Raw genomic sequence first — 15,025 nt, 5'->3', positions numbered from 1 at the left:
TTGACTTTTTTGTGTATTTTTAGTCGTTTTAGCAAAACTGTTTCATATAATTTTGAGATGTCTAGAAGCAATGAGATGGTAAGTGGTGTTTTACCTGGTTTTACTATTGTGGTGATTTCAGCAATTATCCTGACATTAGGGCCATACCTAAGTTTTTTTTTGACAGGGGCATCCGACAGCTTTGTCATTTCAGCCCCGAAGCACTAACATAATGCCACTACTCTCGATACACAATCACACCAATAAATACATTCATACCTACATACAATGATCGCACTCATACTGTTTGGTAAATGGAGTACTCGATATCCCTCCATTTACCTATTCCATATAATAAACTAACCTAGATTGGGGCCGATGGGGTACTTTTATAAAATTTCCATCATCAGCCCAAGTCATACTCACAATATGAGAGGCGATGGAAAAGCTACTTCGCTATCAGCCCCTCCCCATTCACACCAATAAATACATTCACTTATACAAGACACAGAAACACAAAACACATACCTTTATTTCTATATACAAAAAAAATTCCCTAAGCCTTATAGCTGCGTGAAATAAATTCGGCTATTTTAAAGTTCATTTCTTTGGGAAGATTTTCAAAAAAATTAAAAAAAAAAAGTTGAATCTTGGAGATTTCCTAGAATTTAGATTGTTATTTATTATTTTGACCACTTCCTTCGGATTAAAATGTTTAATGACGTATTAAGTTTTTTTGTAGGGATTGTCTAAGAGGCGATTTGAGCATACGTCATTTGGTTCAGACGACCATCCTTAACTTCTGCTATTAATCGAGGTAATGGGATAAATAATCGACATTTAAGCTGCATGAGTTGAACAGTGCGACCCTTATAAATTTAGATTAAGTCGAGAAATATTTGAGATGAGGCTTTTTTATTTTTCTCCACCCTTTACTATATCAATTGATCCCAATAAATCCCATTTTTTATTAAATCTAATTTCGTTGAAAACAATTTTCCAATGCAATCAGCCAAAGATGAACGAAATGGAAGTTAGTATTGAAAAGTGATAAAGAAAACGACCATTGTCCCAACGAAAAGTAACAATGTTCCCAATGTCTTTTCATGCCATTGTTCTCAAAGAGAAAACAGACGAGAGAAGATTCTTCCAAGACGAGTGGAAAATTCTATCTAGCGTTGGGATCAAAGTCCGTTGGATGGATATTGCGGATGTTAATGAACTCGACAGCATGAGTCAGGTCGACCTTGCGAAGACCAGTTAGATTACCTCGACTGGCCACGATGCGAACTTAACTCAACAATAACGTATAAATTAAAAACCCAAACGAAAAAAATGGTAAAATCCTAGAAAATTGAACTTAGTTTGTTTTTAACGACTAAAAAGACAAATAAAGCCAAGAGCCAGAGGGCATTAACCACATTAAAGTACAAGCTCCACTATAAACGTGAACACTTATTCTATACTCTTATTACCAAAACTAAGCCCATATAATTTTTACAAAACTTTTAAATTACTCAAGTCCCATTAATAATTATCGGCCTAAGTACTTCATAAAATATCACCGGCATTGGTTATCTCCACTTTTGTCATCAGAAGAACTAAAACGTAACGCATTAAGATGTTCCTCAACCTGAAAATTTAAAATATTAATAGACAGATAGGAGTGAGAGTACTTTACGGATTCAACTTCAACGATAAGAAATTGCGATTGACAAGATGAAATATTGGTTGGTTAGACATCGCTGAAAAAATAGCAAATAATTTCCAAATCAGTAATTTTTCAACCAAGAAATTATAATTTTTTTGTAACGAAGGTATTTCAACTAGACGTTATAATTTTGTACCCTCGGAGTGCCAATGTTTTTGAAAAAAGCCCATTAGGAATTATGTCGGGGTTTAGGCGCTGACACGGCGCTCACCACTAGAAGGTAAAGGTCCCGGGTTCAAATCCAGCGGCCCTGCACTAGGGACCTTTACCTTCTAGTGATGAGCGCCGTGTCAACGCCTAAACCCTTGCAGCTTGAGAAAATTATAAATTATAGAGAGTTCTAGCCCTGATATTTCAATCAAGCTATAAACAAAACCAACACAACTATACAGCGTCCCCGTCAGTTTGAAAAGAAGCGGGAAAGAGTTTTATTCTACAATTGATCTGCACGTTGTGTAAAAATTATTTTACCGAACAATAATTTATATAAAAAATACATAACTATCGATTCCGCTTAAATCCACGGATTTTTGATTCCACCGTGAATTAAATCAGCGAACCTACCGTTAATTAGAATCGGATTTTTTGTTATTATGGTCTGGCAGCCGATGACTCATGAAGATTAAACCTAAGTCGAGGACAGGTCGTTCCGGTGCACATACAATTTGCCTCGAAATCGCATTTTTTGTATATAATTCCCATGACTTTATGTTATCTAACTACCGATTTGCATAAATGACTTTCCAACAAATTGAATAACAACAATCGATGGCCTTGGAAACTATTACTTCCTGTTGCTGGTTTTTACTCTTTTTAGGGACTTGTTCTTGAACAAGACAGCCTTCCATACTAAACTTTCCTATCTCTGAGGCCCCCCATCTTCAGTCATGTTTCATTTTCGGAAAACATAGACAATGAAATAGTTGAGTGGTCATTTCAGTAGGTATGAAATAACATTTTCAATTGATTGTATTATATCATAGTTACATTAAGGTTGTTTTCTTCTTTCGGTTCAAATTATTTCATTATGCTGGTACTTTGGCTATAGATTGGGAAAGTTCTGCAAGATTTGAACAGTGTTCTGGTTGGCGTTCCAATATCGGAATCTCCCGGATTTTGGTAAGAGTGCAAGGCAGCAACTGGAATTTAATTTATCGAACGGGCAAAGAAAACCGGCTTCAAATAATTAGAAACTCGAAGCCCTAAGGCTGCACGAAAACACGAGCCGGTTAGGCAAAAAAGTTTCAGGTTACCGTCGTGCAACTCAGACGACCGAAACAAATAATAAAAACCAAGTGTCGCCCATAACGTTTCCAGATGTTGATCCATCTGAGCTTTACAAAACCTATGCTACTTCGACGTTTTCAACGGAAGATGGTGATTTCTCAGAGGACTACAATTCGGACGAACAGTTGGACTGCATGGCAATTTTTTTTTTTATTGTTTACGCCTGCAACATGAATACTTTTATCGAGATGATTTACAACACAGTCAGGCTAAAGGTGTATGGATCAATCTGGGATTCGATCTAAACAAGTCTGGTTTTACGGTTATTATAAAAAGTTTAGAATTTGTCATCGACAAAGACAGGCATGGGAACGTTCTATTGACAAAATCCCATGTCTATGCTGAAACATGTCAGTGATAGTGTGTTCTTAATATTATCGAAATCTTCAACACGTATTACCTGATGTCATTCGACAAATTTGATACAAGCTACACACTAAGTTAAGTGTAAGAGAAAGTAGACGTCATTGAGCATTTTTATGTTGAGGACTTTGTGATCATAAATGTTACTGTAAGAAATTGCTAGTCAGAACAAAATTGCTGGACCTTTAGTCATAAGGATTTTTTATTAGCGAGATGTATATTTTCGCCATGTAAATGTTGTATACTGGCCATGTGTTTCATAACCTTAAACCCAAAAGGTTTCTACAATGGTTTTCCATGTTAATTCTTTTCTGCACTCTTGGGAAAGCCCTGATGATGGCACTATAATAAGCCGAAAGCTTGGTGAACCCAACAATTAGTCTTCTTCTTTCTTCACCTGTCTAATGACCTCTAGGAAGATTGAAACTCCACATAGATTATCTGCAGGTCGATCAACAAACATCATATCTTTAGTATGAAACCATTAAAAAAAGTTGTATTGTACTATTGTACAATTGATCACGTTCCTCCATGTACAGCATTATTTTGAGGGCGAATTAAGTTCAACTAAACAAGTTCTGAGAACTATGAACTGTAAAATTACATGATTTTCTTCCACTTTTATTAGACGCAATCGGTCTGTAGAATTAGCGTAATGTAGTAAAGATTAACTCCGATGTGTAGAGATCTAATCCGTTTCGATTGAAAATTTATATTTTCGAGATGAAAACCAACCCATTCAGGTGGAATTATATCAACGGAAGAATATCAGACGGTTTCACCGAGTGGTATAAATCCTAGTTTAAAGATTCTCAGTTTTAAGCAGAATATTTCACTATGCTGAGAATAAAGAAAAAAAATTATAGGAATTGAAAGTTGTCTGTAAAGCCTGGAAACTTTAGATTCCATCTTACAGCTGTTCAAATTAATTACTTAAAGAAATCTCTTCTTGTAAAATCCGGTATAATTAAGTTTCTACTTTCAGCGAACATACGTAAAAGTTCTAACGTGTATTCTAAGGGTGGATTAAGGGTTTTTAATGGAGAGTGGACAAATAACGAAATTAGAAATGATGAATGTGCCGAGACAAATCTTGGAAGCCAACAAAGGCCGCCGATATTACGAAGAACTTCCCTTCAATATGAAGTTACATAGATGATCGCTAGGAAACTTGCAAGTGAATCAGAAGTTTCCCACGCATCATAGGAAACGGGAACAGCAAAACCATCCTTCACGAATCATCATTAGCATACAACCCGACCTTGCTTCTTCGGATGTTCAAGGGAGCTAATTTCTCGAAGAAATTCAATTACAAACCAAAAAATAGGTTGGGATGATGGAAAACACCTACGTTTATTGTGAAGAGCAGCTTAATGTATGTTATTTTAAATAAAAAGCAGCCCTCCGTCTCAATTAAGTGATGTTCAAAACACACAGAGGCAAAAAAGCGGCTAATATTTTTAATTATCAATTAGATCCTCCCTTGATTATCTTAAAACAATATTTGGTCCGTTTTAAAGGATTAGAGGTAAATAAAGTACGGTTACAAACTCTCACTTGTGTTCACAATTTGATTTTGTAAATAAATCTTTGAATAGTCAATCTCTTCTTTGTTGGTTTTTCTGTAATGCTTCTTTCTAATGTTCCGGTGGTTTGATGTGTAAGTTGTAATATTTTTTTTAAGTGATACTAATTCAGCTAGAGCCCTAGGCGGCTAACTAGCCAAAGGGTCTTCCATCGCTACCAAGACACTCGAGGTTACTCAAGAAGGCATGGATCAGGCCGCCAACGTGTCACATCTCAGTAAATTGATAGTTTTATTGTTTCGAATGTACTCCATTCTATCTCTGTTGAGAACATGCAACGACTTCAACAGGTTAGCCATGTTAATGTCAGTTTACTCATGCGAAGACTTTCGGAAGCTGGATTACGTGCGAGAAGGCCTGCCACTGGCCCAGAAGTTCTGATAAAGCAAAGAACAGCTCGGCTACGTTTCGCAAGAAATACCGGCTGAGATAGGGTTTGGAGAGGTGTTATGGTTTGGACAGAAAAACAGGAGAGCGATGTATCCTGGCAACATTTTCACTCTGGAGGTGGCGATATTATGATTAAGGCAGGCATTTCTATGGAAGGTCGCACAAGCTTGATCTTCATCGAGGGTTCCCTAACAGCTGCATTGAAGATGTGTTATCGGAACAAGTTGTTCCTTATATGACACAAATTGGTTTTATATTTATGCACGACAGATTCATTGGTGACTACTTGGAACGGGCTTCAATTCAATGTTTCAGTGGGCAGCAGGTAATCCCAACTCTATCGAATACCTTTGGGATGAGTTGTCAAGTTCAACAGCATTGCATTCAAAAGCTCATAAAATCGATGCCACGTCGAATGCAAGCGGTAATCAACGCAAGAGGAGAAAAATCCTCCGTGCTGAATTGAATATATTCTTCATTGTTTCCGTAGCAACATTTTAGAAAAAATTGTTTTTTAATCAGTTTAATTTTTTATCTAGCTATATCTTATTCTTTTTCGGACCCGGAACCAAATACTCAGAACCCATGGGAAAGCACACCAGTATCTTCCAAGCTGAAATTCATGCAATTGAAAGATGTATCCAATTCAATCTAAATAAAGGATACAAAAACAAGAATATAGCTATCATGTCAGATAGCCAAGCACTAAGCTCAAATACCATTAGTTCAAGGATGGTGCTGAACTGCAAAACCAAATTAAATATATTAGGCTCGCAGAATAAAGTCAGCCTCTGCTGGGTCCCAGGACACATGGGAGTAGAAGGCAACGAGAAAGCGGACACCCTTGCAAGAAAAGGGGCTGCCACACCGCTAATAGGACCTGAACCCTTCTGTGGAATAGGAACACACTATTAACGAATACCTCAGACAGAAGGACAAAAAGAAAATGAGCGAACTTTGGAATTCACTTATTGGACATAGACAATCCAAGAATCTTCTAACCAACTTTGGCAAGAAAGAAATCACAGAATGTGTCAAAGGAAGCAGGAACAGACTGCGAATCCTAACAGGATTCCTGACAGGACACTGTAGATTAAATGGACATCTAAAGAAAATTGGAATAATCCAAGATGGCACATGCAGATTCTGCAAAGAAGCAGAAGAGACACCAACACACTTACTAACAAACTGCGGAGCTACACTAGCCCGCAGGAGGAAGTGTTTTGGGATGTACAATGTGACCATAGAAGAACTACAACCACTGAAACCGGGCCTATTAATCAAGTTTCTTGATGAAATAGGACTCACCGATGTGCTTTAGGCAGAGCACAGGGGATACAATAGCTCTTAATATACCATACCCTGAATCATTATATCTATCTATCTATCTTATTAAACAAAAAAAAAAAAAAAATTGCGATTGCGGGGTTGCTTATAACCCCGCCCCGAGGAATATCGAGTATTCTGAGGGAGTGAATATGACCAGACTTCTATGTTTGGGGTGATGAATATATATGTATTGTATGTTTTGTTTCTATTCTGTATTTCACAACCTAGGTACCAACGAGAGGCTAACATTTTAGGATATCGACATTGAGCCAAAAACCAGTTCGAGACGCTCAATTAGCCGCAGTTTAAAACAAAATACGCGCGAAAGAAGAGAAAAACGAAAACAAGAAGGAAACACGCAGAGGGCCGGCAATGCCCTCAGCTGTTTATGGGCTCATAAAATTCCCACTTTATTATTATAATTGTAACGATTGCAAACAAGGGTGGGCACTTTTTTTTGCATGTCAGTGTATACTACAAAAAGAATAAGCTTGTTATTCGTTTCTAGGTTACCCTTTGGTTTCTTTAAATGAAAGAGATAAACCACGTAAAGTCCTTCAACAGATTGCAGCTCAGACACATGACTTGATAGCCTTAGAAATATAACCTTCACAATTAATAAATATTTCCGGTTAGAAAAAAATTAATAAATATATTTAATTCTGTACCCGGCAAAACTGTCTTAGTCAAAAACATCACCTTTTCAGTATTACTTTAGACATTTTTACAAATTCAATTTTTGTAGTAACTTTTTATTGTGTCTTTGGTTTCTTAATTTAAAACAAAATTTGAGATTGCGGGGTTGCTTTCTAACCCCGCTCTGAGGAATATCGAGTACTCTGGGGTGAGTGTGTGACCTCTGGTGAGTAAAAGTAAGTTATTAGCGAGAATGAAGTGGGTTCAACCCCGCCCCGAGGATATCGAGTACTCTGGGGGAGTGAATATGACCAGACTTCTATGTTTGTGGTGATGAATAAATATGTATTGTATATTTTGTTTCCATTCTGTATTTCACAACCTGAGGTACCAACGAGAGACGTTAATTATATCGACAGTTTGGTAGTTATCATATTACGGACCGCCACACTTATCTACTTTTTAACATAAATTTATGGCACTTGCTGATTATCGTACCACCAATTATGCAGTTATCCAGGTACAACTTGGATTTGCGAGATGGCTACAATGGGAAAAGATTAGTTGTATTAAAAACACTACGCTTTACAGGTGAAATAATTACTACACTTGTTATCAACCGAAACAAAATGCTAATACATGTAAGTAAAAACATATCTTCTTTGTCATACCTAGGTAAACATTCGTTAGGGCAAAGTAAGTACACCCATAGTGCCACAGAAGTTTGCAAACAACCAGTGTAATTATCGACATGTTGACAATATAAAAGGCACATTGTGTTTAAAAGGAAATAGATTTGTTCTCGATTGAATCAAGTATACAGGCCTAGAGACATTCTGGCATATGCACTTCTCATTTTTGTCACAATTTGACTTCCCCTGTTTTGCCTCCAGGGGGTAAGAATTATAGACGTTTATTTAGAATAAAACTCATGCCCTTTAATAAATTATTTGTATATTGAATTAAATGCCTAATATAAAAAAATGAATACTCACGTCGTAATTTTTACAGTAATTGGGAAGGCACAAATCAAAGGGCGGTTTGTTTTAACAGTTTGATCACTACGTACATACAGTCCTCAATGAACTTAAAGGGTTACAAGGTGAAAAGTGAAAAGCCAAGAACGACTAAAATTGTTTCCGTTTGGAATAATTTGTGATAGCAACCTACACAGTAACAACGAGGATTCAATCTGTCCTAACGCTAATGTTGTATCGAGGGCCGTTATATTTCGATATAAACGACGATTTGTTTCATTGTTGTGTACAACCGGTGGCCAAAACATGCTTAAGATAAATGGGCCGCCGCGAGCCCCCGAGATTTGTCCCGACCCCTTAATTTTTAACGGGAATTGTCCGAAATTAAACGGATCTCGGCCTGAATCAATGCCGGGCTTATTAAATTTGCATTCGGATTGCGCCTTTCACCGAGCCCGAGCAATGATTCGAAGGCGGATGACTCCCGCGGGGTGAAATCGTTGCCTTCGTAAGAAATGCCAATGGCCTGGCATCCTAAGAGCCTTGAACCAAAAGATCCAAAGGCAAAAACTTTGTATATAATAATTCTACAAAAGTTCTAACAATGTTCATAGATATACCATTAACCTAAAACAAACAAAACGTAAACAAATCTTTGATACTAAAGCACAATGATATTTTATTTCTGATATCAATAGTTTTTTTACCCCTGGGATCATTTGTAAATATGTCAATGCAAAGTCACTTTTTAGCTTACAGCGATGAGCGCAGTGTTAACATCGTAACCGTTGCTCCTATAGTTTTTATTTAATTTCTGAACTGATACTCATTTTTACCTCTGCTATTTTGCTACTCCCGCATTGCTATTTTGCTTTAAGAATAATTCTAAGTCTTGTAAAGTGATCTGACCTTTTCCCCAAGACAGCCAACGAATATATGGACTTGTCATTACAAAGTATGACAGGGCATGAGTTCATGTTTTACTGTTTTCAAAGGTATTTGTGTGTTTACCAATCATTAACATAAAATTTCATGTGGGGGGAGGAGATTTTAAAATTTGTTATACAGGCGCTATGTTTCGGGCAACAAGTGGCTTAGACAGTCGACGCACCTTTCAACCCGCATTCCCTGTTAGTTAATTTAATTGGAAATCATCGGCCCCCTTGCTTTGGAAGCTCGGTAAGTTAGAATTACCGGAAGTTGGAAGCTTTTCAAGCTGAAAGGGATGGTTGGGGCAGCTCTTCGACGAAGTTATTAAAAAACCCGAGGCCCTCGCCGTCCTACACAGCTGATGAATAACTAAGGTCGTAAACTAGAGTTTAACTTAACCCACATGGAGCTTAAAACTTTGTTAAATGTTGTTATTAAATCCTATAAAAAATCAAACACATACAGACTGGAATAACACGGATAGGATGAAAATTCAAAAATAGAAAAGAACAAATTAACAAAAATGAAGTTCAAACAATACTTTCAACAATGGCCGGAAGAAACAGGCACTGAACTTAGTAAATAGACTCAAAGAAAAAACTTGTACATTTCCATAATAACTAGGTAAAAGAATTAATAGCTAATTAAATTCATAGCTGACTTATTTAGTAAACCCAACATTAATGACTTTTTGTTTACCTTTATAGAGTGTTACTAATCCTTTTACCCTCTTTAGATTAAAAATAAAGAAAAATTAGTTCAATTTCATTCTTCTCCGAGTTAATTGGATTTTTTAACTGTTTTCCTTGATAAAATAATAAATTTAAGACAAATATTAATTTGAGTCTCGTCTGGAAGATGCTTTGGTGAATGACGGACGTAGTCCTGGATACGGCGCTCAACTATCCACGATGATCTACGGCGGTTAGGGTCCACGGAAGTCTGGATCGAAAAAAGTCTAGATACAAAACATTCTACAGTCGACTCCAAACGTACATTTTTGTACATGTGCGTAAATTTCTGTGACTGAAGACGGGACAACTCACACAAAACTTATGCCACATTCAACCCACACGCTCCGGGACCTAATCGGTTTTTTTATGAATATCAAAGATTTTGCTCCGCATAAAGGATGAGGACTATCCGCCAGTCTGCCTACAACTTGAGGTAAGAATACGCCACACAGCGTAAATATTTTTCAATTTGCGCCGAAAATATTTGTGGAGAAAGCATTCGGTGTGAATTTTTATAGGTGAAGACCCACCTTTAGGGTCATTTCTAAAATAGTTCCATCAGAAGGCTTCAGAATAGCCTAGCCTTTAGATGGTCCGCATCAGGTTCTCTACTACTGGGAAGGCATCGATTAGAAAGGCGAACGTCCTCAAATTCATGTGCCATGAGCCTTTTCAAAGACAGTCGGTTGTGGTAGGGGTGAAATACCGAATACCGTACCGAACTGATCATAACACGGAATGGATCTTTGACTGCACTAAAGTACAGTGAGGAAATTCTTCTGGAAGCTGTGGGCGCATTCGCTACATCCATAATATCCATTTATAGGGGACATGTTCGTATTATGTTTGATAATGCTCGACCGCATCTAGATCGAGTTATCATCCATTACTTGGAGAATGTCGGGATAACCACAATGAATTTGCCAGGACTTTCTCCTGACGTGTATGAAGGGGGACGTCGTTCGCCGCCTACAACAAGCTTTGAGGAACATTGAATGATTTTCCGGGGGTTTGATGAATTTTCTTTCAAACCATCATAATTAAATAATTTTTCATAAAACTTACCAATTTCTGATCTCGTTTAATTTGGTTTATAACGGAATACGAAAAGACAATTTTTTCTCTTTGAGTATATTTACCTCAGAGGGCGATGTATGATTAACATATCTATAGATATCATAATAGATATCATCGCGAAACTAAATATTATTTTTTTAAATAAACGTGTGGAATTTAAAATTATGATCATTTCTCAATAGGCATTAAACGACTTGACATTATCAGATTCTACCGACAATTGGGTAGTTTCGCTAGGTGGCCAATGAATTGTCTTCTCCTCACACATTTGTCGATAGTTTTATCGTCTCAAATGATCCTGGTCTTCGTATTCTGGCTGAACATAACCAAAAGGGTTGCAAAGGTTGACCCTTTTTTCTATTTTTTCTGTCTGATCCTAATATTTTTTGTTTTTAAAAATTGAAATGATTATCTATTGAAAAATACTAAGTTTTCAATTATTTATCTTTTAGGGCGTGAACAATCTACTTTTGAAGGGCCGATATCCGGCTTTCTCAGGTGTGGAACGTTCCAAAGTGAACCGACAGCGCCACACATTATTCCACGGATCCCCCCCGCTCGGATGTGGATTATTCGCAGACGTTCCCTATTCACGGTTCCTCTTCATCAATTCCCCCGTTTCGTAATCTTCATTTGAATATGTCAGACATACCATATTTCACGCTGGACGTAAATAAAATGCGGTAGGTATAATCGAAAGACGAGGCCCCGTGAATAATGATTACACGTGGTGTTTACTTACTTTTGAAAACGAAGGGAAACCGTGTATAATTTGTAACGCCCACGGCACCGTTCCGAACATCCGAAAAAGAAGTTCCCATTCCATAGAGGAAAATGACTAGATTTTGAGCTAATTCAACGAAGGTACTCGTCGAAAACTTAAATCCTGAAGGCTCATAGTAACTAGAAATGAGCATCGATTGTCTATGTTTAGAAAACATCGATGGTAGGCGATCTATATTCGGTGTTTTCATCGTTACTGTGTCGATGTTTTAGAAACTTCGCTTTTTCAGTTATTCCTAAGTTACACTTTTGTGACTAGGGGATGACGCATATTCTTCTGATATGAATATAACCTTCCGAACCTGTCAGTTGTTCAATTTGTTGCATTAGTGGCATATCTGTTCCCTCTATTCGAGTTAATATCTAACAACATCGTGAAAACCCGTTATTTTCGAAAGCTGGGCAGATTATTTCAAAAACCATAAATCCCTTGGAGGATAAATTTTAAAGGCTTTAAAGCTACGATTGTTTAATTCCGTTCCGGAGAAGATGTGGTAGTGTTTCATTACAAAATTTGGATAAATTAATTTTAATAATTTAATAAATTACGGATATGGTTGATTTTAGTTACGTACATGTTAAACTTTTTTTTGAGCAAGGGACAGGAATTGGCGGCTTGGATTATGGAGGTTTTCCAAAGTAACGAAGAACAGCGAAGTATTTTGAATAAAATTCACAGGCACGAAATACTTTAACAATAGACGTAATATTTAAAAGGGACCGAGATATTTATATATAACTATAAATGGAACCAAAGGCAACAAAAATAATTCCTAATAAATGTTATTAAAATAATAAACATCGTTTTTATTAATCAAGTTCCTAATAAAGGCGATAGAATTCTCTATCGCAGAATAGATCCAAGCAAAACAAAAGGAAAAGTGAATAAACTCTAGCGGTGCTAGATACAGTAAACTTATGATGAAACAACCCTCATTCGGGAAGTACACTTCTGTCTTTCAAGCAGAAATACATGCCTTCAATACTTGTGCCCTGGAAAATCTTAAAAGAGGTTACACTGGCAAAAAATCCTCATAAAGCCATTAAAGCATTAGCATGTAAAAGAATCACATCAAAATTAGTCAGTGAATGTATCCAAAATCTTCAAAACCTGGGGAAACACAACAACCTTATGATATCTTGGGTACCAGAGCACAGGGGAATTTTGGGTAACGACAAAGTAGACAGTCTGGCCAGAGGAGGATCTGACCTGAACCTATACTTGGGATAACAAAAACAAATATAGAATCTTCCATCGCAGAATGGATTCAGACAAAACAAAAAGCGAAGTGGATAAACTCTAGCCGTGCTAGACATAGTAAACTTATGATGAAACAACCCTCACCATGACTGGCAAAAACACTGCTGCAATTGGAGAGGGCCAAACTCAGAGGAGTGGTAGGACTACTGACCGGTCACTGGCATCTGAGAAAACATCTACACAACATGCGTATATCTACAGCGATGATCCCATTTGCAGATTATGTAATGCGAAGGAGGAAACACCACTCATATCATCTTCGAATGCGAAGCAACAGCTCAATGGAGGTATAACCTAACGTATGGAAACAACTTAAGAAATCAAATTTCAGCAGCAACAGTCAATGACCTGATACTTCTGAGAAGAAGGATTGAGTCTATTGACTGAACTAAGGAACTAGGAAGGTACAATAAGCCAGAAGGCTGCAGTGCTGGGGAATACAAACCCCGCTTCATAGTATCATTTTCTACCATACCATACCATACCATACCAATAAAGGCGAAGTTTGAAAAATTAGTGTTTCTAAAGTGGCACATAAAAATAATTTTTGGTTTGAGTAATGAGTACTCAAAAAACCATCGATGTGTAAACTATAGAGTCGATGGTCGAGGTTCCGATGTTTTTCTATCGATGCTCGTCCCTAGTAGTAACTTCAACATTTTCAAATATACGTGCTTATCCCGCATACAAAAAAATTAAAAGAGTTCACCAAATAATTAGAAAAAATGAGGAAAACTTATAGAAAAAAACAATAAATACCATATTCTTGCGGTCCCATAGGGCAGAGGTGCATCCCATCCTGGTAATGGTAATATTCATAATAGAGTTCACCGGGAGACCCGGCCACTAGAGTGTCCACCATTCTCACTCAACCACCATCACTATGACCGACCTACCTGCAAAACAAAAACAAAAAAATATATTAAAAATTGAGTAACTAAAAACTCATAAGTTGAACATCAAATGGAATCAAAGTCGTACTTTATTATCGTTATACTTATGCATATATGGAATGTATTTAGTTTATTGTGGGTCTTCCGAAAGCATGATGACTTTATTCTATATGTACCAATAACTTAAAAACTATGTTTAACGTAAGATTTCAACATGCGGTATTATAATATTTCGACTGATTTAAACAACGTTTGTGATAGTTGTTTCCTTATTGTCAGAAGATCTTATAAAATACTTTTTTATGGCTACTATGACAACCTCTGATTGCAGAGAGCGCATCCTGAAGTTCAGTTCGACAGGGCAATTCAGCACGAGATCGTGTCCGAATGGTTCCGATCCCTTTTGAAAATAGGTCCGTCGACTAGTTGTGACTGACCTTTGTTCCCCTTTTAGAAATTGTCTATGAAGCGGATTCCGCCCGGGTTGCTTTCCCCGACGGGGATCACCGAAGGACCCATGATTTTCTGTTGGAGAAAACTAGGCGCAGAGAAATTGGTGTCCTTGACTGATTGGGGCAACGACCTCCTCCGGTCTGTGTCCTACATCGGCCGCACCGAGGCCCTCCCATGCGACATTCTTTGTCGTTACTCATCCGACACAAAGAGGGCCGAAAATCCCATCTAAGGCCGGGTACAGGTACCATGTTCGCCTTTAACTACATGTTTCCTCTTCGGCTTTATCCTGTACAATACCTACTCTCGATATTATTATCGCAATGCAGACTCAACGAGTAGTCAACGCAAACGAGTAAATTGTTATATTCCAATGTGAGGACATTTAACATGTTAAAAAATCAACAATCCATTTTTAAACATTTTTACTAAACATAACTTTGCGTTTATTCTTAAATCTGAAAGGTGGAAAAATCTAATTTTTATATAATAAAACACAGGTCAGCGTACCAAACATCCTTAAAGGAAAAATGAGGCCACAGATCTTTTACACGACAACCGATATAGCGTTCAGATTTAGGATTATCCATAAATGTGTTTAGTTTAGTCTCGTTTCCAATGGTTCGTCTATCATTG

The 15,025-nt window shown here is 37.2% G+C and overlaps 1 protein-coding gene across 4 annotated transcripts in view; it reads right to left on the bottom strand.

Annotated features, from left to right (window-relative positions):
• Window positions 1-15,025, bottom strand: part of LOC106668754 (fibronectin type-III domain-containing protein 3A) — a 190,604-nt gene that overhangs the window by 48,771 nt on the left and 126,808 nt on the right. The window contains exon 2 of one of the 4 annotated variants that reach the window (XM_024224984.1): window positions 13,803-13,939. The exons of the other annotated variants lie outside the window; for them this stretch is intronic. Within the exon in view, the coding sequence (XP_024080752.1) occupies window positions 13,803-13,905 (103 nt within the window). The 5' untranslated portion in view covers window positions 13,906-13,939. The remainder of the gene's footprint in view (window positions 1-13,802; window positions 13,940-15,025) is intronic. 4 annotated transcript variants of the gene reach the window in all.

The sequence above is a fragment of the Cimex lectularius genome, unplaced genomic scaffold (genome assembly GCF_000648675.2).
Source record: "Cimex lectularius strain Harlan isolate CLEC.00 unplaced genomic scaffold, Clec_2.1 scaffold25, whole genome shotgun sequence".
Lineage (NCBI taxonomy): Eukaryota > Metazoa > Arthropoda > Insecta > Hemiptera > Cimicidae > Cimex > Cimex lectularius.
This window is presented reverse-complemented; position numbering and strand designations above follow the sequence as displayed.